The sequence below is a fragment of the Bison bison genome, unplaced genomic scaffold (assembly GCF_000754665.1).
Source record: "Bison bison bison isolate TAMUID 2011002044 unplaced genomic scaffold, Bison_UMD1.0 scf7180017864456, whole genome shotgun sequence".
NCBI lineage: Eukaryota > Metazoa > Chordata > Mammalia > Artiodactyla > Bovidae > Bison > Bison bison.
Genome location: NW_011495018.1, coordinates 9,027,723 through 9,040,892, shown reverse-complemented (window position 1 = coordinate 9,040,892; position 13,170 = coordinate 9,027,723). Strand labels below are relative to the sequence as shown.

The following is a 13,170-nucleotide window of genomic DNA, read 5'->3' as shown; positions in this document are numbered from 1 at the left end:
ACAACAGGAAACCTTCTAGGGAGTTTTACCAGGGAGTTTTACCAGAGTCTGGTGATAAACACCAGGGATCCCAAAGTTGTATCTATGTAAGAGAGGGATTGTGGGCAAAGTTGGAGGAGGTTGGAGGCAGGCTTGGTGGGTTTGCCAGGCTGGACAATAAAAAGGCTGAGTGCTAAAGAACTGATGCTTTTGAACGGTGGTGCTGAAGACTCATGAGAGTCCTTTGGACAGCAGGGAGATCAAACCAGTCAATCCTAAAGGGAATCAACTTTGAATATTCCTTGGACTGATTGATGCTGAAGTTGAAGCTCCAATACTTTGGCCACCTGGTGGGAAAAGCTGGCTCATTGGAAAAGACCCTGACGTTGGGAAAGACTGAAGACAGGAGAAGAAGAGGATGACAGAGGATGAGATGGTTGGATGGGATCACCAACTCGGTGGACATGAGTTTGAGCAAATGCCAGGAGATGGTGAAGGAAAGGGAAGCCTGGTGTGCTGCAGTCCATGGGATCTCAAAGAGTTGGCCATGACTGAGCAACTAAACAAAAAAAGGGTCAGGCAATGTGAATCCAAGCCTGTGAATGGTTGGAAGTGGTTCAGTTCAAGGTCACATATTTCTCAGTTCCTGGGTTATGGAATGAGTATGAGACCCGGAAGTCGATGGCTAAAGCTAATATAAGCCCATGGAATCCATGGATGTCTCTCATGTCTTCTCCTCTCCAATTATGTCTGCAATGTCTTCCTCATTTCTTCAAGGCCAGGGGCCAACAGAAGAGTGCCCTGCCAGCACAAACTATCCCAGAGATGCTTTTCCCCTTGGCACCGTGTCCTGTATTTGCTCAGCAGCCCACATCCTGCTCTGCCCTGAGCCTTGGAGCAGACTTCCCACAAATTCATTCACATTCTCCCAGATTAAAGTCAAGCCTATATTCAGGGAGCGCTTGAGAGACTTAGAGGTTCACCTAGAAGGAAGTTGGAAATTGCACTGCTAATATCAGCACTTTTGCAGTTGGGAAATTGCCAGACTGTCATACAACAATCAGTCTAACCCACCTAAATTGTTCCACAGACTAGCCATCGATTGTTAGAAAAGTCCCTGACTTCCTTTATCTTTATGGCACCAATACAAATATGGTATCCTGGAGGACACGCCTCCTTTTAACTACGAACCTATAAATATCAAGGCATTTTTACTGAGATTGAGAAGAACCCAGCAAAATGGGGATCTCCACAGTCATCCTTCAAATATGTCTTTTATTGGATCAAATTCTATCTACAGGTATTATATTTAATTATTACATTTGTTTTTCACTGCTGAAAATCCGAATCGTGGCAAATTATATCTGTTTCTTGGTGCTATTCCTTCATCTCAAGAGGAGTTTTATATCAAGAACGGGGGGATAGTTCTTTGGTGATCATTGTAATTGCAAAGATTTTTTGCTTTGTTTCTGGCTGAGAAATGCAATGGTTGTAGTTAGACAAAGCCAATCACTATGTCACTTGTCTTCAGTGAGTCACTCAACTAAGGAAATGATTGATTGGTTTTAGAAAAATTCCTGAAATTAAGGAAAAATGTATATTATTAAAACTTTGTTATCATTGATTAAGCCTGCGGTTTGTGTATTGACGAACACGGCCAGCAAAGATTGCCCTGTAAATGTGCATAATGTGACTTCTATCTGCAGGTGTGTCTGGCTTGATAATTAACAATTACCAGCCAAAATCAGATCACATAGCTGAGCACAGAAAAGATCATTAAGATTCCAAGTCTATGTCTGTCACTGCTTTATTTTTAAATTTTTATTTGTTTATTTGGCTATGTGGGGTCTTATCTGGGGCACGTGGGACCCTGGCTGTATCATATGGGATCTTCCGTCGCAGCACATGAGCTTAGCTGCCCTAAGGCATATGGGATCTTAGTTCCCTGCTGCTAAATCACTTCAGTCGTGTCTGACTCTGTGCGACCCCATAGATGGCAGCCCACCAGGCTCGCCCATCCCTGGGATTCTCCAGGCAAGAACACTGGAGTGGGTTGCCATTAGTTCCCTGACCAGGGATCAAACCTGCATCCTCTTCATTGCAAGGCAGACTCTTAACCACTGGACCAGCGGGGAAGTCCCTGTCTGTGACTGCTTTAGATAAATGATCTGGAGATTAGTTTCAAGCACATCTTTGTGTTCTTAGAATGTCAAGTGACAAAATGGACATGAAAGAGCCCTGGGCAAATCACCGAGACCTTGAACCGCAATGTCGCTTTACCGAGATGCTCAGTGAACAGGACGTTTAGCCAGTCTGTTTATCATTCCTCCCTTCCTGTCTGTCTCTCTCTCTCGTTCTCTTATCTTTCGCTGTCTCTGTGTCTAGGTCTGTGACAGGAAACTCACTGACGGGCAACACTTGCCTTCCCCTCTTGTCAGGAGGACCTCGGTGGGCACTGGCTCTGGACAGACTAGGGGCCAGAGACTATGTCTCCATCAGAATACTGGAAAATGGAAGGCAGTGTTCTTAGCTCTGGCTTTTATCAATATGAAGTGCATCCCCAGACTTGCACTGGCTCTGAAAAGTGACAGGGGGTTCACGTCAGCCCCTATGGGACAGGGAATGAACTGACCTGTCCTTATCTACAAAGGGGTCTTCCTTGATAGCTCAGATGGTCAAGAATTTGCCTACAATGCAGAAGACCCTGGTTCAATTCCTGGGTCAGGAAGATCCGCTGAAGAAAGGGATAGGCTACCCTCTCCAGTATTCTTGGGCTTCCTTGGTGGCTCAGCAGGTTAAGAATCTGCCTGCAATGTGGGAGACCCAGGTTCGATCCCTGGGTTGGGAAAATCCTCTGGAGAAGGGAAAGGCTACCCACGCCAGTATTCTGGCTTGGAGAATTCCATGGACTGTATAGTCCACAGGGTCACAAATATTCGGACACGACTGAGTGACTTTCACTTCACTATCTACAAAGGCTTATGTAGAGGGGCTTACGGCACCCTCTACAAGTGGCTTGAGGGGGCTGTGGTTGTACATGTGCACACACGTGCACAGACACGCATGCCTGCATTTGCATTTTAGCCTTGAGAATTAAACCTCTGCAAAGTGGTTGCTCTGTACCAGGTATTCTGTGAGACAGACACCTACCTTTTCTTGTCTAAATCTGCTGACAACTCCCAAGTTGGGTATCCACCCTGCAGATGAAGAAACTGAGGCTCAGAGAGGTTCTGTGTCTTGTCTAAGGTCAGCAGTTGTTGCAGGGCTGGGCCAGGATTTGAACCTGGAGGAGGTCTGCTGGCATTTGAGTAAAGGATTTGTCCAGTTAGCTCCCACTGTTTCTTGCGGAGAACTCGGCTAAGGAGATGAACGGTGGCTTTCAGGTCAGCGCTGGAGCCCTGTGGAGGAGCTCCGTGCTGGGGAAACCCAGGCAGCAGACACTGCCCAGTTCTAGTCTCTGCACCAATTCTTGAGAAAAAGTCAAAGAGTTCAGGTTTGTGCTGGTCTAAAGCAGCCATGAAACTCCTTCTGCTCCTGGCAATGTCTTTGGTTCTGCCATTTACCAACTCTGGGCCTTTGCAAGCCTCAGTTTACTCACTGATAAAATGGGCTTGTGTTCCAGCTTCATAAGGTTGTACAGACATGGGCTCACCCATGCGGTGTCTGGCATGTGGAGTGTCTGGGCACCATCCACCGTTACTCTTCTGGGCATAATCCTAACACGACTTCATAAATGCAAGGCAGCATGTTGGATTGGATCCTAGAAAAAGGAAAAACTGGTGAAATCCAAATAAAGCCCGGAGTTTTATCAGTAGGAGTGTTCCCTTGTCGGTTGGTAATTGTGACAAATGTAGCTTGGTCATAGGAGATGTTATCATGAAGGAAAATTGGGTAAGAGGATATGGAAACTGTATTTTCTGCAACTTTTCTGGAAAATTATTTCAAAATAATCTTTTTTTTTAAACTCAACTTCCCTGGTCTCATTTCTTCAAGGTCAAAATGAGAAAGTAATAATTGCTTACAATTAGTTAATGCTTGTACTTCCCCTTTTCACAGTTTATCAGGGATTTGGGCAATAATTAACACATTAAAAAGAAGGAGGAAATTGTAAGATGTCCTTAGGTGGCTGACACTGGGCTGGGGTAGGCACTTCTGTTATCTTTTAAATAGGTCCCACAGATGTCTAATTATTCCCTCATCAGCTGTCTTCGCTGCAACTTGTCTTTACTGCACAAGCTACCCTCTGGGTGTTAGGTCACTCAGCCCAATCTAGGTGTGGTATGTTCCAGAATGAAGAGGAAGTCCAAGGCCACGCCCAGAGCCTGAGTCTCAGCCAGGCACTCAGGACCCTTGCTTCCAGCCTCAGGTCTCTCCACAGCTGGCTTGACAACCCCCACCAGGGTTTCAGTTTCAACCTGTCCCCTGCTGTTTCCACCCCATGATTTTATTTGTTCTGCCCCTTTTCCAGCAGGATGCTTTCCAGCAGGATGTCTTACAGCGCAGAGCACTTCTGTCCCGGCCACCTTACACCCTCAGGAGCTGCCTCTTGCTGTGGTGACTGCTCTCACGCTGTTGCCTCCACCTGGAACACAGTCTTATTCTTCCCCTCCCCACCTCCTCAGCTCTGGCTAAATCTAGCTGCTCTTTTTTAAATACCATGGGCATTGTCCCATCCAGGAACCCTGACGTGTACGCTCAACACACAACCACACACACTCACAAGCCATGTGTCATCCGATGCTTGCCACTCTTATTCTCCGATAGCATCTTAACTCTATGGATTTTTCTAGAGATCCTGCTATGCAGGGAGACCCTGGAGGGCAAGAACCGTGTCTGGCTCACTTAGTACAACAGCATGCATCCCTTAGAGCCTAGCAGAGGCTCCTGCTGGCCGTGATGGAGGGGCAGGAGGACCCTTCCTGAGCCATTCTCTGTGCCCTGGGCCAGGTCCTGAAAAGTATTTCTCATCCTTATGTATAGTTTAAAGGGAGCCAGACACCATACTGGGGCTTCCCAGGTGGCTTAGTGGTAAAGAATCTGCCTGCAGACGCAGGGAACACGGCTTCAATCCTTGGTTCTGAAAGAGCCCCTGGAGTAGGAAATGGCTGCCCTCTCCAGCATTCTTGCCTGGGAAATCCCATGGACAGAGGAGCCCAGCAGGCTACAGTCCAATGGGGTGGCAAAAAGAGTCGGACATGACTTAGTAACTAAACAAGACCCCATATCAGGAGCAATCTGTATAGGTGCTAAGTCGTGTCTGATTCTTTGCGACCCTATGGACTGCAGCCTGCCAGGCTCCCACGTCTGTCGGAATCTCCAGGCAAGAATGCTGGAGTGGGTTGCCATTTCCTCCTCCAGGGGATCATCCTGACCTAGGATCGAACCCACATCTCTTGCATTGGCGGGCAGATTCTTTATCAGTGAGCCACCAGTGAAGCCCCTAAATCTGAGTTTGTTTCTCTTTTGCATGTGTATTCATTTGTGTTGTTTTAAAACTGTATGTAAGTGATACCATACAGTATCCTACAAGTCTCTTCTCCACTCTTGGCTGCCCTAAACCCATGCAATGCTGTGGCATGGAGGAGGTGGGGACAGAGCATCACCAGGTAGATAATGGGGTCATTCACAGGAAAGCCAGGAATGTTGCTTCCCAGCGGATACTCGTGACCACTGAGCATGGAGTGCAGCATATGAGCTGGGCTCTTGAGGAGGGAAGGGCAGGGATGGAGGGTGGACCAGCTATTCTTTGAGTCCCCAGAGCTGGGTTGGAAGGGAAAGAGGACTACAGTGACCAGACTCCCCTTGTCCTGAGATAGGCAACCTGACACTGAATCCCAAATACCTGTCCATTGCTGGGAGGTAATAATTAGAAGACACACCCTCCCTGTGCCTCAAATTCCTCCCTAGAAATGGCCCAATTGTTGCCCGATGACTGCACTTATGTCCTTCCATGCTGTTACCACCCCAAACTCCACCAACCCCAGTGCTGTCAGGGGCAATGCTGACCACAAACTCTCCATCACTAAAGATTATTATTTCAGAATGCTTTGCTTTCTGACAAGTTGAAACGGAATCTCGTTTGCACTTGAATCTTGGGAAGCGGCGGAGCTGAGCTATGAGCACATTTACTCTGGGGTCAGTGCCCTTGACTTCCGGCATCAGTTTCACTGTCAGCGCTGTGTGACCTTTGACAAGCTGTTTCACGTCCCTAAGCCTTGGGTTTCCCTTCCATAAAGTAGACTGTGTAATAATCTGACACTGTAATAATCTGATAAAGGATATCCTGAGGATAAAACGAGATACTGCAGGTAGCACAGTTAGCTCAACGCTTGGAAAGCTGTAATTGCCAAGAGATAAGAGCAGCTTATCTCCCTCCCTACACGTCCCCTCCTCTCCCCTCCTTCTCTTTCCTCTTCCTCCCTCTCTGCTTTATCCTTAGCTTCATTTTTTTTTCCTTATCTTCTTTTTCTTTCATCCTTGTTCTTTTCCTTTAGCCTACAACCACACTTCCTCCTGAACCTAAAAGAATTTGCCTCCTAAATCACCTGCCACCACATCTCCCGCATTCAGCCTCAAACCACAGCTTTTAAAGCACAGTTAGGGTGGAGAGTATAGGAACCAGAGAAACACAGCAAAGATAAAAACACACCTCGTCCTATCACCTGAGATTGGCTTTATTAAAATACGTATTTCTTTCCAATTACATGTGTATGGAAGTGATATCATTCCCCGCTCCCCACGCCCGCCGCACCCCGCCACCCGCCGAGTGGCATGCCAAATCTAGTTCCCTGACCAGGAATCAAATCCATGTCCCCTGCAGTGGAGGCTCAGAGTCTTAACCACTTGACAGCCAGGGAAGTCCCTAAAGGATAGCATTTAACATACAGTTTTTCTATAGTTTGTATTCTGAACATTTTAACATGCATTCATGATTTTGGGAGATTGAAGTTTTTTTTTTCAAGTTTTATTCTTTTTTAAAAATTTTCGCTTTATTGAGGTATGAATGGCCAAGAAATGTACAGGATATTTAAAGAGCACCTTGTGGTGATTTGATATGCATATGCGTGGTGGAAAGATTCTCCCTCATCTAGTTGAGAACATAGCCATCACCTCACATGTCTATTTTTATTTTGGTGAGAACATTTAAGTTCTACTCCCTTAGCAAATTTCAGATGTATAACAGATGCAGTTTTATCAACTGTAGTCCCCATGTTTTACATTAGATCCTAAGATCTTATTCATCACCTGGCTGAAAGTTTGTGCCCTTTTACCAACCTCTTCCTATTTCTACCACCCTTTTTCCGATTCTTTCTGTAATTATAACAGATAATACTGTGAAGATCATGTTTGTTCATGCATCGTTGTCCACATTAAGTAAATTATGATTTCCTTTGGCTAGATTCTTAGATGTGGAATTACTGAGTCAGAGAGTTGATCATTTTAAGATTTTAAAGCATACTGTTACATTTTTTCTAGCAATCTACCAATTCTTTCTCCAATAGTAAAAAAGGAGAATGCAATCTTCTACAACTTTGCTGAATCTGAATATTACCATTCAAAACTCTTGGCTGAATTGTTGGATAAAAATTGATGTAGTTATTTTAATTTGCATTTCTTTGCTTTATAGTGAAGGTGAAAAATTTTAAGCCATTTGAATTCCTTTACTTGAACTGTCTGTTTTTATCCTCTATTTTTTTGTGTGAAAGTTAGTATCATCTTTGTTGGTTTATAGAAACTCTCTCTGTCCATTATATTGAACAAACTCTCTCCACTTGGTCCATTATATTGATGACAAATATTTTCCCAATTTGTTATTTGCCTTTAAATTTTGATTTCCTTCTGCACAAATATTTTAACATAATTAAATTTATTGCTATTTTTCTTTGTAATTTCCTGTTGATTTAAAATCTAGACATTTCACAAAAATCAAATAAACATTTAATTAGTTTCCTGTTTTCATTTGTTTAATAAAATCCTGTTCTTTGGTTTTGAAAATTATTTTGCCTTCTGGTGTGAAGTAAATATCTAAAATGATTCTAAAATAATTTAAATTTTAAATTTTGCTTTAATTTTTATAGCTTTACTTTGAATATTTTGGAGCTAATCATAATTTTTTGAATGCTGACAACATGGCAAACACTATATTAATTAAGCATCTGATATAGTTTTCTAACTCTGTCTTCACAATAACCTTGTGAAGTAGGTTAGTATAACTATCTTTTTGCACATGAAGAAACTAGGACTGGGTGAGAATAAATGGCTTGCCCAAGTTTAGAGACCAAATAAACAGCAGAGCTAGAATTTGAACTCGAGGTTCCTGTCTCCCAGGTTCGTAGGTGGCCAAGACCCCCAGTCCCAAACCCACATTGTCCCTTCCCTCTCCCCAGCAGGATTTTTTTTCCTTTTTCAAGAACTTATCAGTCATTTCTAGCCTATTTATTTTTCTTGATAAACTTCAAAATTGTTTTTTAAAGACCAATCCAAGAGAAACTTTTTGATGGAAATGATATCAAACCTATGAATTAGTTTAGAACGACTGATAGTCCTATATTCAGTCCTTCCATCCGGAAACCCGATTCATCTCTTCATCTGAGGAGACAGCCAAGAAGCTTTACACAGAGTTGGTAGTTTCATTCTTCTGGGTTGCTCCTCAAGGGAAGTTTATTTATAGTGTTTTACTTCCTTGGAGCCTGTTTTCATCCACATCTTCCCCTCTGCCCGGTGCACTTCTGCTCAGAAGTCCTGGTTCCATTCCGTGAGCTCTTCTTCTGGACTCCCGACATCCCACAATCGGAGCTCTCAGTTCCCTGTCCTCTAACTGTTTGTCTCTAAGTTTCGTCCACTAGAGCCAATTTCCAGAGGCAGCACTGTGTCATCTCAACATTCCCCTGCCTGCTGGGTCAGGCATCCAGCTGTTGTTGTTTTCAGTTGCTAAGTTATGTCCAACTCTTTGCCACCCCTTGGACTGCAGTGAGCCAGGCTCCTCAGTCCTCCACCATCTCCCGGAGTTTTCACAGATTCATGTCCATTGGATCAGGGATGCCATCTAACCATCTCACCCTCTGCTGCCCCCTTCTCCTCCTGCCTTCAGTCTTTCCCAGCAGCAGGGTCTTTTCCAATAGTCAGCTCTTTGTATCAGGTGACCAAAATATTGGAGCATCAGTCCTTCACATGAATATTCAGGGCTGATCTCCCCTAGGATTGACTGGTTTGTTCTCTTTGGAGTCCAAGGGATTCTCAGGAGTCTTCTCCAGCACCACAGTTCAAAAGCATCAGTTCTTCAGCGCTCAGTCTTCTTTATGGTCCAACTCTCACATCTGTACACAACTACTGGAAAAACCATAGCTTTGACTCTACAGACCTTTGTCTGCAAAGTGATGTCTCTGCTTTTTAACCTGCTGTCCAAGTTTGCCATTCCTTCCGAGGAGCAAACGTCTTTCAATTTCACAGCTGCAGTCACCATCTGCAGTGATTTTGGAGCCCAAGAAAATAAAATCTGTCACTGCTTCCACTTTTGCCCCTTTTATTTGCCATGAAGTGATGGGACTGGATGCCTTGATCTTAGTTTTTTTAATGCAGAGTTTCAAGCCAGCTTGAAACTTACTCTTCTCTTTCACCCTCATCAACAGCCCATTGTTCCTCTTCACTTTCTACAAGGAGCGTGATTGTTGAATACATTATTCCCTACCACTCTGTCAAAACACTTCTGCTGCACAGTAGACAGTGGTTTTCAAACATTAATGTGTGTCAGAATCACCTGGAATGGATACATATTGTTGGGCATCACCTCAAGGGTAAATTCTTAAGTCTGGGGGAGGCCTAAGAATTTGCATTTTTTAAAAACAAATTCCCAGGTGCTGGTTGATACTGAAGATTCATGGAACCATTTTAAGAGCCATTGTTCTAAAAGAACCCTTTTCTAATGTGACTGGGTCAGGGAGTTGTTTTTTTCCTTTAAAAATATTGTTTAAAATAAAAAATATGATAGATACACATTTAAAATGTTTCCTTTTATCTTAAAACTTATAAACACACTTTGACTCGCCAATTTGTTGCTGTAGGCTTCTCTCTCAGCAGAGGTCTTCTGCAGTTCTGCAGCACCTTTCTTGCATAAATTGCTCCCATTTGGCATATCTATAACTTTTCATTTTTAGTCTCTCTAAAGTAGAGTGTGAAATGAAAGACCTTTGCAAAGCAGCCTCCTAGGTGGCTCAGTGGTAGAGAATCTGCCTGGCAACATAGGAGATGAGAGTTTGATCTCTGGCTCAGGAAGATCCCCTGGAGTAGGAAATGGCAACCCACTCCAGTATTCTTGCCTGGGAAATCCCACGGGCACAGGAGCTTGGCAAGGTACAGTCCATGAGGTTGCAAAAGTGCGGGATATGACTGAGTGACTGAATGAACAAAGGGTATAAGTTCAATTGCTTTAAATATATTTCTCCTTTTTGCTGCCTAACCCACTCAATTTCTTTTGAGCACTTTAGTTTTATTTCCAAAGCATTCAGCCTTATTTTTTTGAAGGACATCTTTCTATTTGTACCATATTTGATCAATTTACTTAATATTTATTTTAGTGTCAAGTACAATCAACATAAACAGGTTCAGGGCTCATATCTGTCATTCACTGATCACACAACTTGGTTGGAATGCAAGTTGCCAAGTGTACTAGAAATTAGCCCCCTAGCGCTAGTGGTCAGTAGGTTTACAGAAAGGATGGAGAGCTCAGTGGATCCGGCTCGGGGGTTAGTTACCTAAAGGACAGTTAAAACAACTTTTTGTCTACTGCCCCTGCTGGGATGCCTTCCATCTAGTGAGTGCTAAGTCACTTCAGTTATGTCTGACTCTTTGGGATCTCCCATGGACCGTAGCCCGCCAGGCTCCTCTGCCCATGGAATTTCCCTGGCAAGAATACTGGAGAGTAGCCAGATATTGTAAACAAAAATATAATACATCCAGCTAAATTCAAATTTTAGATAAAAATTTTAAGTATACACATTCCATGTAATATTTTGAACATACTTACATTAAAGAAGAATTCATTGTTTATCTGAAATTCAAATTTTACTGGGCATTCTGAGTTTCATCTGGCAACTTAACAACTTTCACCCTGTTGTTTCTTGATATATATCTATGCCTTCTTCTAAGCCTTGTTGAAACATCCTGTCCTCTCTGGAGTCCTCCTGCCCTTCTTCCAAGCCCAGGAATTGCTTCTTTTGAGATTTCTATTTCCCCTCCACTGTGTTCCTCATTGGCCAAAATGGAGAATTACTGGTTAGCAAGTCTGGCTGCCAGGGGCTTCCCAGGTGGCTCAGTGATAAAGAACCTGCCTACCTATGCAGGAGATGCAGGAGACACGGGTTCAATCCCTGGGTCAGGAAGACCCCCTGGAGGAGGGCATGGCAACCCACTCCAATATTCTTGCCTGGGAAATCCCATGGACCAAGGAGCCTGGCGGGCTACAGTCCATGGGGTCACAAAGAATTGGACACGACTGAGCGACTGATCATGCTCACGAGGTTTGGCTGCCATTGGCCTCTGAGCTCCAGAGGATTACATCTTACCTTCAGTGATGGATCCCTCTCCTCCGTGCCCCTTGTGTGGTCAGAGACAGGCCCATATTCCCTGAGTGAATCAATGAGTTAATGAATAATGGGTCCAGCTACCCTCTGAAGCAAAGAGCAATGCAACTCCCTCTGCTGCTCGAATTAGCTGATGGGAGGGAGGGTGGGTCTGGCTTTAATGCTTGTTTTTGGAAGAGCTCTCATCTGCCTGTTTTTCTTTGTAGTTCCAGCAACATCAGCAACGAGACACACCACAGAAAGTGCTTTCTGGGAGTTACTCAGCTCTGGTAAGTCTACCTGAACTCCAGATAGGCTGGGCAATTGTGGTGCCCAAGGCCACCCCCAAGGACTCAGGAGGGGCTGCCACAGAGAATTCTGCTGGGTTTTAGATGTGGGACAGGAAGGGTTTCCTCTGATGGGGTCCACCTAGACCCTTAGCTCCTTCCTTGTGAGGTTCCATCCTGACCATGAGATCGGCCCCCAGGCCGTGTCTGTCCGGTCACACTCCTTTCCTAAGGTCTCTGGCCCCCAGGCGGCCCCACTGGGTGTCCAGCAGGGCGGCGGGGGCAGTGGTGGGGCAGCGTATGTAGCTGAGCCTCTCTGGTGAGAATCACATTCCTTTTCTTCTCTAGAACTGCTACAAGTCTTGGGGGAATAAGGAGTACCCTGGCCTCAGTCAGTGCTCTAAGTGCTAACTGCTTCTGCTCCCTAATTCCTCTTTTATGGCAGTCCTGTGTGTGCATGAGCATACCTGCTTGCGCAAAAGCACAGACTATGATTTGAGCCAAATACAAATAATACAATTGGTAAATATATATACACTGGAAGGTAGAAGAGCGAAATGGTTAAGAGCAACCATCTGAGTACAGGTCCGGCTGTCACTTACTGGTCAGTTGGTCTGGGTCACCTACTCAAGCCAGCTTCCCTATGGGGTTCTATGAGGATGAGCTGAGATGACACTTGTAAAATTCTTGAGTATGATGTAGAACTCTGGAGTATGACTCCAGGTTCCCAGGCTAGAAAATGTTCAACATCATCTGCCATGATTAAGCTTTTAAAAATGGGCCTCCTTGGGTATGTGTGCAAGGAAGAAGAGATGGCATAAGTGTAGACTTCCTTTTTTAAAAAAAAAAAAACAAAAAACAAGTCTTTGTGTACTTTCACCCTGCAGGCATTTTGGAAGCAAGCTTAGATCTCTCATTGCACTAGATCTGCAATTGAGAGTCAACTATAAAAAAAGCAATGGCTCAAAGGTGGATTTCTTGGTTAGGGTCCTTATGCATGAAACATGCACATGTCTGATTTTTCTTTTATTCTTTTATAGTTTCTGAGTCAGATTCTCCCAGAACACATGGTAAGTATTTTGAAAATGGTATGGCGTATTTGGTTTAAAGTTTATCATTCTATATAGCTATTTATATCTGAAGAATACACACAGCCTCTCTGGAACTTAGTGAATGGTATGAGGATTGGGTAATAATGTGATTTGCGTCCTTCATGGAAATACAAAGGCAATAGAAACTTCTTTCAGCTGCAGGACAAATGGACTGTGGTTACACAGTTAGTTTTTTCTTTGATTTTGTTTTGCCTTCACCTCAAACTTCAGTGCACATCAGAATCAACTAGGGTA

The 13,170-nt window shown here is 44.1% G+C and overlaps 1 protein-coding gene across 25 annotated transcripts in view; it reads left to right on the top strand.

Annotated features, from left to right (window-relative positions):
• Window positions 1-1,080: 1,080 nt before the first annotated feature.
• The window catches only part of DMBT1 (deleted in malignant brain tumors 1), a 53,732-nt gene continuing 41,642 nt past the window's right edge, over window positions 1,081-13,170 (top strand). For 6 of the 25 annotated variants that reach the window (XM_010859212.1, XM_010859210.1, XM_010859208.1 and 3 more), the window contains exons 1-3: window positions 1,082-1,279; window positions 11,765-11,827; window positions 12,865-12,894. In XM_010859212.1, the coding sequence (XP_010857514.1) occupies window positions 1,219-1,279; window positions 11,765-11,827; window positions 12,865-12,894 (154 nt within the window). In that variant the 5' untranslated portion in view covers window positions 1,082-1,218. Of the gene's footprint in view, window positions 1,280-11,764; window positions 11,828-12,864; window positions 12,895-13,170 lie in introns of all 25 variants that reach the window. The other 19 variants (XM_010859204.1, XM_010859194.1, XM_010859200.1 and 16 more) reach the window with 7 other exon arrangements.